Here is a 15,765-nt window from a genome sequence, read left to right as displayed (position 1 = left end):
CTACATGCTTCTTACTCTCGGGTTGATTGAGGGGTTTTGCTATTAGATAATGCAGATCATGCCTTTAGAACTGGATTAGGTGCAGCTTCGTGCAAGAGAGAAGTGGGGAAATACGCTCACCCCTTCCGTCTTCATAAGCTGAGACACAGACGGTACCGTCCTGAGTCTGGGGTGGACTCAGCCAGCATTTAAATACGTTCTCGGTGATAAAAGCTGTTGCTAAGCATGGTACAACGACAGAAGCTCAGCCTCAGACGAAACAGAGAGGCCTTCCAGGTGTGGTGATGCCTTTTATAGTAACAGTTCAGTGACCCTAAACGTCAGTGCCTTCTGTTTTCCCACCTGGGGACCCAGCCCGCAGCTCGGATGAAAATACCAACCTCTGGGCTGAGTCTGTCCGCTCACCTCCCGCACTGCCCCCCGCCCAATCCGATGCCCTCGTGTCACTGCCTGCCTGATCCCTTCATCTGTACCTGCTGGGACTGCTGCCTGGATCCTATCCCCCCCACCGCCCAGGGCTGAGGTTCTCGTGTACCTGCAGTATGTTCCTAACACACCTGAGTAAGGGAGCAGCTTGTGTGCACGTAGCCTGTGGAAAACCACGTGAGTTTCCTGTGAAAAATAACCCAGAAGCATGGCGCAGAGCACAGCTACTTTATGCGGCTTCATTTTAGTTTAGCTTCTGGAGAACCTTTTCCTTTCAAAACGCTGTCCCTTTCATTGATCGTACGCTGTCGTCAGCGGGCGTCCTCATTGCCGGGTCTGAGGAGCTTGGCGATGCATTCAGATCCTCGCTTATTCCACCGAGGGTTTGGGGGGATTTTATCTGAATTGTGAAGAAAAGTGGCTGTCGGCACAGTCTCCTGCAGATTTATAATCCCACCGTTCTGTGCCTTTTAGGTTAAAAGCTTCAGCTTTAAATAAACGCTGCTTGAAGCGTTTTTAAAGAATACAGCTGTTTTCTGTCTTCAGAATTAGTCTTTTTTCATGCTCCTTTCTCCTTCCCCGTCCACTTGCTTCCCCACGAGTCCCTCATGTTAAGTCCCCACCCGGCCTCTGCTGCTTCTCCTGGCACTCCCTAGCCTTCGCAAACCCATCAGTGGTTTCTCACTCGCTGGGTGCCGGCGATGTCTTTTTGTCAGTCTTTCTCTCTCTCTCAACCGCTAGAAGAAAAGTGCTCACGTGTAGACGGTAAAATGTACAGCCTCCCTGCCAGTGCATCCATCCCCCCCCCCCCACCGACCCCGAGAGCCCTCCCTCTGTGTCCGCTCACAGGCGAGAAGGATGTAAAAGAGCTTGTGACAGGCAGCCCTCCTCAGCGTCCGGCGGAGGGTGCACCAGCCCTTCCCTCTTTGCTGGGACTTCTTCAGGGAGATTAAGTGCAGCGTGGTTCTAGAAAAACTAGAACCACTCAGGCTATTATGCAGACGCTGGCTGCTTCTACCAAGGATCCCGGGAAGACTTTTCCTCAAGTCCCACCTTCTTTTGTACCAAAAAAAGAAAAGGAAACAAAAGCTGGAATGTATTACCCAGCCCAGGGGTCATGCCCAAGCACAGTCTGGCGAGTATGTCTGAGGGTGGATATCTGAGATCTTTTTGTTGTGTGTCTTATACCGTCCCGCCAGAATCCAGCCCGTGGTAGAACGGTGAGGACCCAAAGAGTTAAAGCGCTGAGCCTACTTGATACGCAGCTGTAGATGATTTTGCCTTGAAAAGCAGAGGAGAAAGAAAAGCTCTTTCTGTTGCTGGTCATCGTCAAGGCTGAAGCATGCCACCGTGGGGCTGAGGGTCCAGGGCTTGTCCAGGGAAGCAGCCTACAGGGAGGCCCTAGCACGACACATTTAGCTGGTGGGGAGGGGAAGGGCAGGTCAGCTGCCGGAGAAGCAGCCACGGGGTGGGTGGCGGCCTCCTGGGAATGATCCCTTCACCACAGAGCGTCAGCATCCAGGTACATTGCAGGAAACGCCGCCGCTGTTGCAGGAAGGCTTGGTGGGCAAAGCCCCCCGCCCCCCATGCCTGATGACACAAGTGCCGTGAGGGATCTGGTCCCGTGAGAGGAAACGAGAAGCACAGGAGTTGTGTGTTCCTACTCAGAGCCGCGCACAAGTTTCTGTCCTTGCGTAGGCACTTCACTGCTCCGCCCGAGGCCAGGCGCTCCTGCGCTCCTGCCGGGTGGGAGTAGTTCCTCGGGACACATCCCTAACAGCAGAGGGCTCACACATAGACCCTTGCGTGCTGCCGTCACGGTGCACGCTTGGGAGGACCAGCTCAGGGCGTCAAGCGCGTGCTCAGGCCCAGATGCGTGCGTGCGCGTAGACAAGGCAGTTTCACCGTACTAGAGACTTCCTTTCTGGGCCAGCCTGTAACGTTCCCAAGCAGCAGAGAGCAGGCTGCCCAGGGCATCGTCTGGTCCCCATGGCCTGAGAACGTTTCCCTCACGTCCATAGGTCTCCCCGAGAGAGCTTTCTACCCTGAACTTGACCTGCACTGTGAACACACGTGCTTCTCTGATGTAGACTTGGCATTACCACCGCATGCACCCTAAAAGCCTCTGTGTCTTCGTCTCACTGTGTCTGCAGATACTGAACGGCTGTACTCAGTGGTGTTTGAGGCAGTCTGCGGTCGCTATGGGAAGAAATACAGCTGGGATGTGAAGTCCCTTGTTATGGGTAAGACAGCGTTGGAGGCGGCCCAGATCATCGTAGACACCCTGCAGCTCCCGACGTCCAAGGAGGAGCTGGTGGAAGCCAGCCAGGCGAAGCTGAAGGAGGTGTTCCCCACCGCCGCGCTCATGCCAGGTGCCGCCCTCTGCCATCCTGTCTCTCACCTTAGTAGTGACTCTCACAGACTCATGCGGGGCATGCTAGGGTTGTCCTTTGGTCTTGATAACTTCTTGGAAAATTCTCTTCCTTGTGAGGCTCAGAGGGGCTCGAGAGAGAGTTTGGTGGATGCTGTTGTGTACTGCGATTCAATCTTGTCTTTTTAAAGGCTTCTTAAAAGAATATGCGTTCCTTTCACTGACTCCTGAGGTCCAAAAACATTTGCATTGTGTTTGCATGGGTATTATGTAAAGATTACATTCCTGACAGAAGGCTTTTCCTTTTCACAATCAGATAACACCGACTAAGGTTTCAGCAGCTATGCAAACTTTAACGTGTTGATAAGCAAGAACCTAAATCTCCCCAAAGAAGTTTAATTTTTTTTTTTTTAAGTTAAAGGCATAATTCTGTTCTGACATGTCTGTTTGTATGGCCTTTATCGCTCTCTTGACTTGTTTTTCTTTGAAAGGGAAGGTGATTTTTCTCCCTTGGGGCATGTTAACTGAAGGTTGATCACAATGGAATTGCCTGCTGGTTCTTACTACAAGTGAGAAGGTCAAGAATGTTCTAGATTACAGGGACAAAAAATGCTTAAAAATGAAGTATTATTTTAAGATTTTTCTAGGAGAAAAGGTGAAAACTCAGTCTTTAGAATTCCTGGTGCTAAGGGAGAAAAAGTTTACAGTTATAGCAGTAATTTTGGATTCAAAATTGTATTCATATGAGTCATCATCATTTTTGAAACGTGTGTTGTTATCTATATTTGTACACATATCCAGAGGGGCAGATTGAGTATTCCCGGGAACCAGAGAATTTTCTGTCAAAGGGCCCTGCTAATACCGCTGCCTGTGTCACACAGAAACCATGTGGACTGTTCTTGGATTACACACACACTAACTCCTCACGCACGGGTACAAGCACCGCGATTCACACTCCCTTCATCAGCTGCCTCTGGGCTGTTTGCACACCCAGTAATCCTGACAAACTTTAGTGATGGAAACACATCCGTATGTCACAAGAAACAGCTTAAAATTTACCATCTTATCCATGTTTAGTGTACAGTTCGGTAGTGTTAAGAATGTTGAAGTTGTTTTGTAACCGTCACCACTCCATCTCTCAAACTTTTTACATTGCAAGGCTGAAACTCTGTCCCCATTAAACCCTACCTCCCATTCCTCCCCCTCTCCGGCCCCCGGCGCCCACCCTTCTTCTTTCTGTCTCTGTGAATTTGAACTGCTCTAGGTGCCTCATGCAGTATTTGTCCTTTTGTGACTAGCTTTTTAAATTTAGCATAATGTCCTCAAGGTTCATCCATGTTGTAGCATGTGATTTTCTCCCTTTGAAGACTGAATCATATTCCACTGTACGGACCACATTTTGTTTATCTCTTCATCTGTCTATAGATAACTCTGTTGCTTCCACCTCTTGGCTGTTGTGAAAACCACTGCTGTGAGCATGTATATACAAATATTTCTTCAAGACCTTGCTTTCCTTTCTTTTGGGTATGGTCGCAGAAGTGCGATTATTGGATTATAAGGTAATTCTGTTTTTAGTCTTTTGAAGCTCCACCATAACTGTCTTCTATACTGGCTGTACCATTTTATTCTTCCTCCAACGGCCCACAAGGGTTCCAGTTTCTCCACATTTTCACCAACACTTGTCATTTTTTGTCTTTTTGATAGTAGCTGTCCTATTGTGTGTGTAGTGATTCTCTCTTGATTTTGCCTTTCTTTAATGATTAATGACGCGAGGCATTGTTCTATATGTTGTTAGCCGTTTGCATGTCTTCTTTGGAGAAATGTCTATTCAAGTCCTTTGCCCATTTTTTTTTTTTTTTTTTTTTTGTGGTACGCGAGCCTCTCACTGTTGTGGCCTCTCCCGTTGTGGAGCACAGGCTCCGGACGCGCAGGCTCAGCGGCCATGGCTCACGGGCCCAGCTGCTCCGCGGCATGTGGGATCCTCCCGGACCGGGGCACGAACCTGCGTCCCCTGCATCGGCAGGCGGACTCCCAACCAACTGTGCCACCAGGGAAGCCCCCTTTGCCCATTTTTTAATAGAGTTATTTGTTTTTTTCTTGTTGAGTTCTAGGAATTCTTCATAAATTCTGGATATAAACCACTTATCAGATACATGATTTGCAGATATTTTCTCCCATTTCATAGGTTGCCTTTTCACTCTGTTGACTGTGTCCTTTGATACACAGAACTTTTTAAGGTTGATGTACTCCCATTTGGCTGTTTCTGCTCTTGCCTGTGCCTTTAGTGTCATATCGAAGATATTAAAAAATCCCGTGTCGGGCTTCCCTGGTGGTGCAGTGGTTGAGAGTCTGCCTCCCGATCCAGGGGACGCACGTTCATGCCCTGGTCCGGGAGGATCCCACATGCCGCGGAGCGGCTGGGCCCGTGAGCCATGGCCACTGAGCATGCGCGTCCGGAGCCTGTGCTCCGCTACGGGAGAGGCCACAACAGTGAGAGGCCTGCATACTGCCAAAAAAAAAAAAAAAATCCTGTGTCATAATGCTTTTTCCCCATGTTTTCTTTCAGGAATTTTGTAGTTTTAGCTCTTACCTTTAGGTTTTTAATCCATTTTGAGTTAATTTTTGTGTATGCTATAAAGTAAGAGTGCAGCTTTGTTCCTTGCACGTGGATATCCACTTTCCCCAACACAAGTTTGTTGAAGAGACCGTCCTTTCCCCATTTTTGAGTGGTCTTGGTAGTCTTGTTGAAGCTCATTTGGCCATATGTGTGAGGAGTTCTTTCTGGGCTCTCTATTCTATCCCATTGGTCTATGTGTCTGTGTTTGTGCTAGCACCACACTGTTTTGATTACTGTACCTTTGTAATGTGTTGTGAAATCAGGTAGTGTGAGATTGTCCAACTTTGTTCTTGTTTTCCAAGATTGTTATGGCGCTTCAGGTTCCATTGAGAGTCCATATAAATGTTAGGATGGATTTCTGTATTTCTACAAAAATTGCTTTTGGAGTTTTGATATGGATGGCTCTGAATCTGTAGATCACTTTGGGAAGTATGGACATTATAACAGTATCAGATCTTCCAGTCCATGAACATGGGATGTCTTTCCATTTATGTGTGTCTTATTTATTTGTTTCTTCCAGCAGTGTTTTGTCATTTCAGTGTACAAGTCTTTCACCTTCTTGGTTAACTTTTATTTCTCTTTGATGCTATTGTAAATGGAAGCGTTTAAATTTTCTTTTCAGGCTGTTCATTGTTAGTGTATAGAAATGCAACTGATTTTTGCATGTTGATTTTTGTATCCTGCAACGTTGCTGAATTTGTTTATTAGTTCTAACAGTTTTGAGTATGTGTGTGGAATCTTTTCTACGTATAAGAGCATGTCATGTGTGAACAGATAACTTCACTTCTTCCTTTCCAACGTGGATGCCTTTTATTTCTTGCCTGATTTCCTCTGGCTAGGACTTGCAGTGCTGTGTTGAATAAAAGTGACAAGAGAAAGCATGTTTTTCATGTTCCTGATCCCAGATGAAAAGCTTTCAGCCTTTTCACATCGAGTAATGATGTTGCTGTGGGCTTTTCATATATGGCCTTTATTATGTTGAGGTAGTTTTCTTTTATTCTTAGTTTAAGTGTTTATATCATGAAAGGGTGCTGAGTTTTGTCAAATGCTCTCTCTGCATCAGTTGAGATGACCATGTGGTTTTTGTCCTTCATTTTGTTAATATGGTACGTCACATTGATTTTCGTATGTTGAACCATCCTTGTGTTCCCCCTTGGTCATCACGTATAATCCTTTTAATGTGCTATTTAAATAAGTTTGCTAGTATTTTGCTGAGTATATTTGTATCAATTTCTTATAGTTTCTTTGTTTGGCTTTGGTACTAAGGTAATGCTGGCCTCATAGAATGAGCTTGGGAGTATATCGTCTTCTTTAATTGTGGAGAAGAGTTTGAGGAGTATTGGTATTAATTCTTTAAAATTTGGTAGAATTCTCCAGTGAATCCATTTGGTCCTCTTTTCTTTGTTGGGGGGTTTCTCATTACTGAATTAATCTCCTTAATAGTTAGAGGTTTGAACAGACTTTCTCTTTCTTTTTGCTTTGATCTTGATAGGTTGTATATCTTTATCTATTTCTTCTAGGTTATCCAGTGTTTACATACAATTTTTCATATTATTCTCCTTTAATCCTTTTTATTTTTGTGGCATTGGTTTTAATGTCCCATCTTTCATTTCTGATTGTAGTTATGAGTCCTGTTTTTTTTTTTTTTTTCTTGGTTAACCCAGCTAAGGATTTGTCTAGACAGTTCATATTTGACCTGGAGTCTCTTTCATGGTTTAACATACAAAGCGCCTGTGATGTTTTAGAAATGTAAATACCCTTTTTCTTCCTCATCCCCCCAAGCTTTTCAGGTGGTTTTCCTTCTAGAATTTTTGTCCTATATTCTAAGATTTACTTGAGATATGTTATACTACAATTCCAAGAAAATATTGTGTCTCATTCAGCTAGTCTGGTTGTTTGGCTGGATTGTCAACAAGTCTATATTATGAAATCTGCTTGGTGATCCAGTCATTGTAGTGTCCTCATTTGTCTCTCCCAGTGACTAGGTATGAGTTAAGTAGGGTGCTAATCGTAGGTAGCAACAGAAGAGAACTGAATCCAGACACCTCCACCGTAGAAGTGAGGCAGGAACTGGTTCTTCAAAGACAGTTTAGTCCTACAGAACTCACTAACCCTATTCATTGTGATGACTCTTCTTTCTGTGCTACTCCTTCACCTCTTCTAGACAAGAGGGGTAGAGGACCTCTTTATTTACTGATTGATCAAGGTCATGAATCTGGCTTTTTAGCCTAAGAATTTTTGTGTATACTTAAACTTTTACTAGCCTCACAGCTGAGAGTGAGGACTTACCAGTGGTTCTAAAGTGTCTCCTTGAAAACATGAGGTCGTTCGCACACACGTAACTGGGAGGTGAGCTAAACATGAGAAGATGACAAGAGTATAAAGAAAAGCCCAAGAACGCACCAGACAGGAGACATTTAAAATCGTGCTGGGGTGCTGGGTTAGACCAGGGACGGAGGTCAGAAGGTGCCACTGGACGTTCTGAGTGGGTTAGGATGACAAGCAGTATTTGGTAATTATACGCACCCCAAAGGGGAAGAAGAACAGGAGGAAAAAGGCAGGATGGGCTGTGGAGCCGAAGGAAGGGCTGTGTGGAAACCTAAGGAAGCACCTTTCCTTAGAGCTTCTGTTCTGTAACATGTTAGTCACAAAAACAGTAAGGACAGAGATCAAGTTGTCTACCCAAAAAGACGTGCTTTGCCCCCTAGTTTCCACCCCTACTGCATTCCTCCCATCCCCTCTTTTATCTGAGCCAAACCTGAATTCCACCGGAAAGGTGACCTCCTGGGGAGACCAGGGTGTGGTGACTATAACTAGAAGAAGTCACCACTGCCCTCTTTCTAGGTCTAGGTTTTCATCTTGTTCACTTACCGCTTTGTTACCATCACGCAGCTGTGGATGATAGCATAACCCTTGACTTTCATTTCTTTTCTTTCTGAAGGTATTTTCTGGTGGGGCATTTTAGGTTGTGGAAGGCATCTTGAGCTCATTAGAAAAGAAGTCTGTCTGTAGGGACGGTCTATTATGAATTCAATATCCTTCATTTTGAGAAAGAAACTCTCAGTTCAGGGTGAGAGCTGTGGCCCCAGCAGGTACTTAGCAAGGAAGGCATGGCAGTTTGCCAGGGGTAGCAGGCCCTGATTACGATGCAGGCATGTCTGCCTGGGCCAGTTACCAGGGGAAGCAGGCCCTGATTATGATGTAGGTGTGCCCTCCTTGGGCCAGGCACCAGGCAGTTAGCCCCTGATAGTGATGCGGGTGTGTCCTTGCCTGGGTCCAGCCACTTGGAGGGTAGGGCTGGCCCATGGGGCTTGAAGGCCAGGCACAAGTGACTTGATTACCTTCCTGTCAGCAGCCTAATGACGGAATGCTGTGGATGCCTCTCCTTGAAGTGGGTCATGAATGATCTAGGAGGGAGATACTTTTGACCAGTATGTTCTGTAGGCATTTACCACATGCCTTACTGATGAAATATAGGGTGAAGGTCAGAGAAAGGTCTAATTATTTTCTGGGAAGAGACGTCTTCTGAATCGTGGCACAACTTTTTGATAAGAAGTATTGAAATATATGTGGCCTAACGTAAGCAAAACTTTTGCCATGGGACGTAAGGAAACCTTTTTAACAGGGTCCCCATGAAGGATGCTAGTACCTCCGTTGTGTTTTGAAGCACATTTCTTCAGTCATGGATTCTTTGAGATGGATGAAATGATGTATTTTGGCATAATTCAGCGAGAGTAACTGGTGTAGAAGGCCAGTCATAAAGTCGGTGCCTCTTCTGGTGTGAAACCCCCTGGAAGGTTCTCCTGTTGGCCTGGCTCTCTACTTTTCCTGCTCGTTTTCACGGGCTGGGATGGGGGGATTTCCCACGGAAGAGCCCAGGGCGTGGCATCTGGGCCAGTGGACAGGAGGGGGACAAGGCCGAGCCCAGGAGCGATGGCCCACGCGCTGCCCGTCACACGGGCCCCTCGGAGGTGCCAGCCCCCCCCCCCCCCCGCCACACCGCGCTCCCTCGGGTTTTTCTCTCCCCTCCTGCTCTGGAGGTCACCCAGCAGAAGAGCGGAAGTGCACGCTGATCCCCGGCCCCCTGGGCAGCCGAGGCTGTGGTGCCCAGGCCTCTGCGGCTTGGGGACGGCCGGTCCCCACTCTCCCATCAGCGGAGCCTCCCTGTGCTCTGCAGACCAGGTCACCTCGGGAAACCAGGAACTCGGCCGTGTCCACCGTGGAGTGCGGCCCCCCGACATAAGCTGGAGAGCGGCACACGTGGGGACTCCCTGGGCAGGAGGGTGGGCCTTGCCGGGGCACAGCAGGTACCTGTGCTCTTCTTCCGGAGCGCCCCTGATGACCACAGCCCGGCCGCGAAGTGGACACCGCTCTCCGTGGTGTGGGCCCCAGTCCCACTTCTACCCAAGCCCGTTTCTTCTTTGCCAGCCTGCTTTGGCCTGGGTAATTATGTGTCTCCACCCCCGCAGCCCCTGCCTTTTGCTTCTCTCTTCTACTTTATTCTTCGTGTGTCTCATGCCCTTAGTCCCCCATGGCTATTAGCAGACATTGTCGGCTCCTGCCGCCCCACTCTCTGAACACACGGCCCACCGTCCTGGCAAGAAGGCACTCATTTCCTTAGGGTCATCCTGTAATTTTCCTCTTCCTTTACTCAGTCCTTAAGGGCATCTGGGGCTGGGTGGCTGCTCATGGGCACATTAAAGAAAGGTGTGTATAGTCAGCTTAGGATACGTGCATATCCATTTAAGTGGAAATCTACAGTAACATATAGTTTTACATCAGAAAGAGAAATTCAGAAAAGAGTGGTGGAAGGGGAGTGGAGGAAGATAAAGCAGAATGTTCTCGGGGCAGTGGCAGCTTTGTGCTGGGGACGGGGGCTTGAACTTTGGGGAAACTGCGGAGAGCGTGTGAGATAGAAGTGGCTCGAAGCTGAACCTTTTACTGATGTGCTTGAGAAATAGGCAAGGGCTTCGGCTCGACTAGGTCTTTAGTCTTGAGCTAAGCTGTCTGCTGCTTCTAGAACCAGTGGGAGTTTTGAAGAGATGATGTGCCAGAGGGAAACCTATGCGGGGTGGGGGGGAATTCCTCTGGGTTTATGGCACATGATGACGACAGCAGGGGAGAGTTAGCTGGGAGGAGGACCAGACTATGAGGGCTTGACCTAAGGTGGAGTCAGAAGGTCTCAGTGGACCGCAGTCCCATGTGAGGTGACAGTGTGACGTGGTACTGGCAAAAATTAACATTCACCTGACAAACCAGGACTGGAACTGAAGTTTCAAGAGTCATTATTACTTAAGCACCGAAGCTGTAGAATTGCAAACATAAAAAGAATCCAGCAGACAGCACATGCAGAGAGAAGGTGTGAGTCTCAGGTTACGCCTAGCTTTTCTCATCATGAAATCAATCACAACAGCAGTGAAAGGAGAATATTGAGTATGGACGTGGTAACAAACCACAATCACGATGCCACGCTCCTTCAAAATCATTTGCTGGTCAGTAATTCCAGTAACAGACCTTTACAATTCTGATTCCCCTTGTCCTGTAGAGTACTGACTTATTTGATGATGTACATGGACGTTACTCCTTTTTCCTGGTTTAAATGTTCTGGCATTCAAAGACTGCCAGGTGCCTGAGTTGTCACTAAATTGTAACAGAGACATCCTAGACTAAGCCACAAGATACATGTCTTGTCTTCCTGCGATTCTAGCTATTACTTAACTGTGGGCATAAATGTTTTTCTCAAATGAACGAGCTGCAGTTTGTTTTTAAATGTGTGGCAGTTCCCCTGTGGATTTTTAAATACTTGGGAGGAAGAGATCACGGATAAAAGAAGTCCTTACTGAAAGACCTCTCAATTCAGTGGAGAGAAAATGGGTAGATAGATGGCCATGATGGTTTAGTCACGGGCGTCGGCAGCTGAGGAGAGTGGCTTCCAGCCGCTTGGACAGGCTCTGGGTGTCTGAGGAGAAGGTGCTGACTGCACAGGTGCGGACTCGGGGTGGGTGGCACCTGTGTGGGGTGAGGAGTGACCTGTCGTCCCAGTGAACACGGCCAGGTTCCAGGGGGCCGCCTGGCTTGCCCCGCATCCCACAGCTTCCCCGTAGACGACCCACCCAACAGTGGGGACGCAGTGTGTGCACAGATAGTACGGGTACACTTGAACCTTGGACAACACCTGTAATTTATAGTCGGCACTCCGTGTCTGCACTTCCTTCTCACCTGCAGAGTCAACCCACCACGGCCCGTGTAGCGCTGTAGTGTTTACTGTTGAAACACATCCACCTGTACGTGGACCCGCGCAGTTCAAACCCCTCTTGTTCAGTGGTCAGCTGTATATTAGTCTATTTATTTTCAATCTTGGAAGATCTGCTCCCAGCATTATTTCGGGGATGCGGTGCACAACAGACAAAATATTTCAGCTGCAGTTTGCTTTTCAAGAAATAAAAAATATTGTATTTTTTAAAGAATGGAAAGCAATTACTCATAATAGCCAAAAACTTGAAGCTACCCAAGTATTCACTGATGGATGACTGGATAAATAATATGTCTTATATTCCTACAGTGGAATATTATTTAGCCTTAAGAAGGGAGGAAATTCTGACACAGGCTACAACACGGGTGAACCTTAAGGACATTGTGCTCAGGGAAAGAAGCCAGACAGAAGAGACAAATACTGTGTTATTTCACTGACAGGAGTCAGCTGCAGTGGTCAGAGTCACAGAGACAGAAGGTGGTGTGAAGGTTACCGGGGCGGGGCGGGGGAGAAGCAGTGTTCACTGGGGACAGAGTTTCTGTCTGGGGAGGTGAGAGGGTTCTCCAGATGGCTGGTGGTGACCACTGCACAGCAAGGTGAAGCTCCTGAATGCCACTGGCTGTGCACTTAAAAATGCACAAGATGGTAAACTTCATGATATTTTACCACAATAAAAAAAATTCCGGGCTTCCCTGGTGGCACAGTGGTTGAGAGGCCGCCTGCCGATGCAGGGGACGCGGGTTCGTGCCCCGGTCCGGGAAGATCCCACATGCCGCAGAGCGGCTGGGCCCGTGAGCCATGGCCACTGAGCCTGCGCGTCCGGAGCCTGTGCTCCGCAACGGGAGAGGCCACAACAGTGAGAGGCTCGCCTATCGCAAAAAAAAAAAAAAAAGAAAAAAAAAGAAAAAATAATTTTGTTTCTGTTTTTAAATACCAGAAGCCGTTCACGGATTATGAAGTTGTATTTTGTTAAAGTTCCTGGACAGGCGAGGTAGAAAATGGTGGTAATTGCATGCTGTACAAAGGATTTTTCCGTAAATGTCACAGCTGTGCCTGTCTCCTCTCCCCCAAACCGAGTCACACAGCCACTAGGGGAAGGGCCTTGCTTCCGTGCCCCCCTGAGCACACACTCAGTGGGACCTTAGTCCCAGTGTCATGGCATGTTGAGTGGGGCTCCAGCACCTCACCACAGAGTCTTCCTCTGAGAGATACCCATGGAAAGGAGGGGACCCTCACTAGGGGCTTGCTGCAGCCTTCCAGGAGCTGGTGCCTTCGGCATGTCTGCAGCAGCCTAGACAGGAACACAGGGAAAGACTTTCTGTTTCCTTACCAGACCATTCCCGAGGACATAGGCGATAACACCGAGGATTTTATATTTGAGGACTTCCCTGTTGGCACAGTGGTTAAGAAGCTGCCTGCCGATGCAGGGGCCACGGGTTTAAGCCCTGGTCCGGGAAGATCCCACATGTCGCGAAGCAACTAAGCCCATGCACCACAACTGCTGAGCCTGCGCTCTAGAGCCTGCAAGCCACAACTACTGAGCCCGTGAGCCACGACTACTGAAGCCCGCACGCCTAGAGCCCATGCTCCGTCCGCAACAAGAGAAGCCACTACAATGAGAGGCCCACGCACTGCAGCAAAGAGTAGCCCCCTGCTCGACACAAGTAGAGGAAGCCCACACACAGCAATAAAGACCCAACACAGCCAAAATAAATAAATTAATTAAAAAAAAAAGAATTTTATATTTGAGATAATGCCCAGAAAAACAACATGCACAGAAACTCTGGCCACAGTGTTGAAACTTCTGCAGAATGGCAGCAAGGAAAAAATAGTTGACAGTGGAAAATTATCTCAGTTGACTGTCCTGGTCCTCACAAAATTGGGCTGATCACTTTCAGATTAGTTTGATAGACACAGTAATGCACTCCGCTGCTTTCGTCTCTATTGGACGCATCAGGTGAAGGAAATCAATCCATTTTTGATGTGAATTGCTTAGAAGGCACCCACCTTTCTTTCCATCATCTCCTGTTTGTGTAGAAATTGAAAACTGAACATGCTTCCTATATCTTTATATCATCTGCAGTTTTTATACTCGTTCTGTGAAGTAGGCAGGATTGCTCTTACTCACATTTTATAGGTGAGGATGCAGATTTGGAGAAGTAAACGGAAGAGTGAGGAATCTGACCCCTGGACTTCTAGGCCATTCCTACACTGCCCTGACTGAGAACATTGCGTACGGCACTGCCTATGATGACCGGCATCCCTGGTCTCCACCCACCAGAGCCAGGAGCCCCCCCTCCCCCAGTTGTGACAACCAAACAGTGTCTCTGGACTTGGCCAGATGCCCCGGGGGGCGGGGGTCAAAATGTCTCTGCTGGGGAACCACTGCCCTAAATACAGTGGTAGACTGGGAAGTCATCGTGTCAGGTCCCTCTTAGTGTGTTATGGGGCGGATGGAAATTTCAGGCTCCTGGGCCTTGCTCGTCTTGGAAGGCGACCCTTCACTTGAGTTGTCATTGCCTTTGATGGGCCTGTTCTCCAAATCCTGCCCTGGGAAGGAGGGTGGAATGTCTGGTTGTCCCCGCCATCCTCCCATACTTAGGTAAGAATCCTAATTAGAATCCACCCTGGAAAGGGCGACCCTCAGGGTGAGTCAGCAGGACCTTGTCTCCCCTATCTGCCCTGGAATGTGAACTCATGCCCTGTGATCATGCCTTTCCAAAGCGCTCCTTAGGAATCCACAGTGACATTAAAATCCGGGCATTGCTAAAGGTCTCCTGTAAGGAGGGAGAGGTGTCAAGATCCCCCCTCTGAGAACCTGCTCCTGTAGCTCCCAGCGCCCTCGCACCTCCTGGCTGTTGATCCCAGCGGAGTGACCTGGTCTCTGGGTCTGAGGTGGCAGCTGGAGGTTCCTGGAGCCTCTTCCCACTGATGTCGAGAACAGCTGCTAGGCTTCTCTTCCCGTGTGTGTGTGTGTGTGTGTGTGTGTGTGTGTGTGTTTCCTTTTTCTTTCTTGAGCTCTGCCCTTGATTGCTAACAATTGCTGAAACATTGCCAGCACACGTTCATGTTTATAGTCATGAATTATGTCGTCTTCTCAGAATCAAGGCCCCAGCTTCTAGTTTCCACCACCAGTGCTGCTACCTTGGGTCCTTGGGGCCACAGTTTCTGTGGCTGCCGTAACAAATGACTGCAAACTTGGTGGCCTAGAACAACAGAGGTTTATGCTCTCACAGTTCTGGAGGCCACAAGTCTGAGATCAGGGTGTGGGCAGGCTGCACTCTTTCCGGAGACTCCAGGGGAAGATCCTTCCCGCCTCTTCCAGCTTCCGGGGGGCTCCAGGCATCCCCGGGCTTTTGGCTGCCTCCCTCCCATCTCTGCCTCCATCTTCACGTGGCTTCTCCTCTGTGTCTGTGTCTCTCCTCTTCTAAGGACACCAGTTGCCATGACCTGAATCATCCCCCCTCACCCCCAAGTTCATAATATATGAAACCCTAACCACCACCCCCCACCCCGCCCCAGTGTGATTGTATCAGGAGGTGGCCCCTTTGAGAGGTGATTAGGTCATGAGGGTGGAGCACAATGAATGGGGTTAGTGCCCTTATGAAAGAGACCCCAGAGAGCTCCCTCACCCTTTGCACCATGTGGGGACACAGGGCATACACAGTCGTCTGTGAACCAGGAAGAGGGCCCCCTCAGCAGACACTGAATCTGCTAGAACCTTGATCTAAATGCCAGCCCACAGAACTGTGAGAAATCAATTTCTGTTGTTTATAGAGCCTCCAGCCTGTGGTGTTTTATTGTAACAGCAGGAACAGAGTTAAGACACCAGTCATTGGATTTAGGGCTCACCGTAAATCCGTGATGATCTCATTCTGGAGGTCCTTCATCACATCTGCAGAGACCCTTGTCCCAAATAAGTTCACGTTCAGAAGCACCAGGGCTCAGGGCTCGGACATATCTTTGGGGGGGCACCGTTTGACCCACTGCCCTTGGTGGCATCCCTGTGACCTGTAACACTGTGGTGTTGGGCTGCTCACCTTTCAGGCAGGGGCACAGTCAGCGTCTAGGAGAGGTGGTCTGCCTACGCCCTTACAC

At 48.3% G+C, this 15,765-nt stretch overlaps 1 protein-coding gene across 1 annotated transcript in view; it reads left to right on the top strand.

Annotated features, from left to right (window-relative positions):
• Positions 1-15,765, top strand: part of PUDP (pseudouridine 5'-phosphatase) — a 71,115-nt gene that overhangs the window by 30,716 nt on the left and 24,634 nt on the right. The window contains exon 2 of the mRNA XM_030837314.2: positions 2,580-2,798. Within this exon, the coding sequence (XP_030693174.2) occupies positions 2,580-2,798 (219 nt within the window). The remainder of the gene's footprint in view (positions 1-2,579; positions 2,799-15,765) is intronic.

Source organism: Globicephala melas, chromosome X, assembly GCF_963455315.2.
Source record: "Globicephala melas chromosome X, mGloMel1.2, whole genome shotgun sequence".
NCBI lineage: Eukaryota > Metazoa > Chordata > Mammalia > Artiodactyla > Delphinidae > Globicephala > Globicephala melas.
This window is presented reverse-complemented; position numbering and strand designations above follow the sequence as displayed.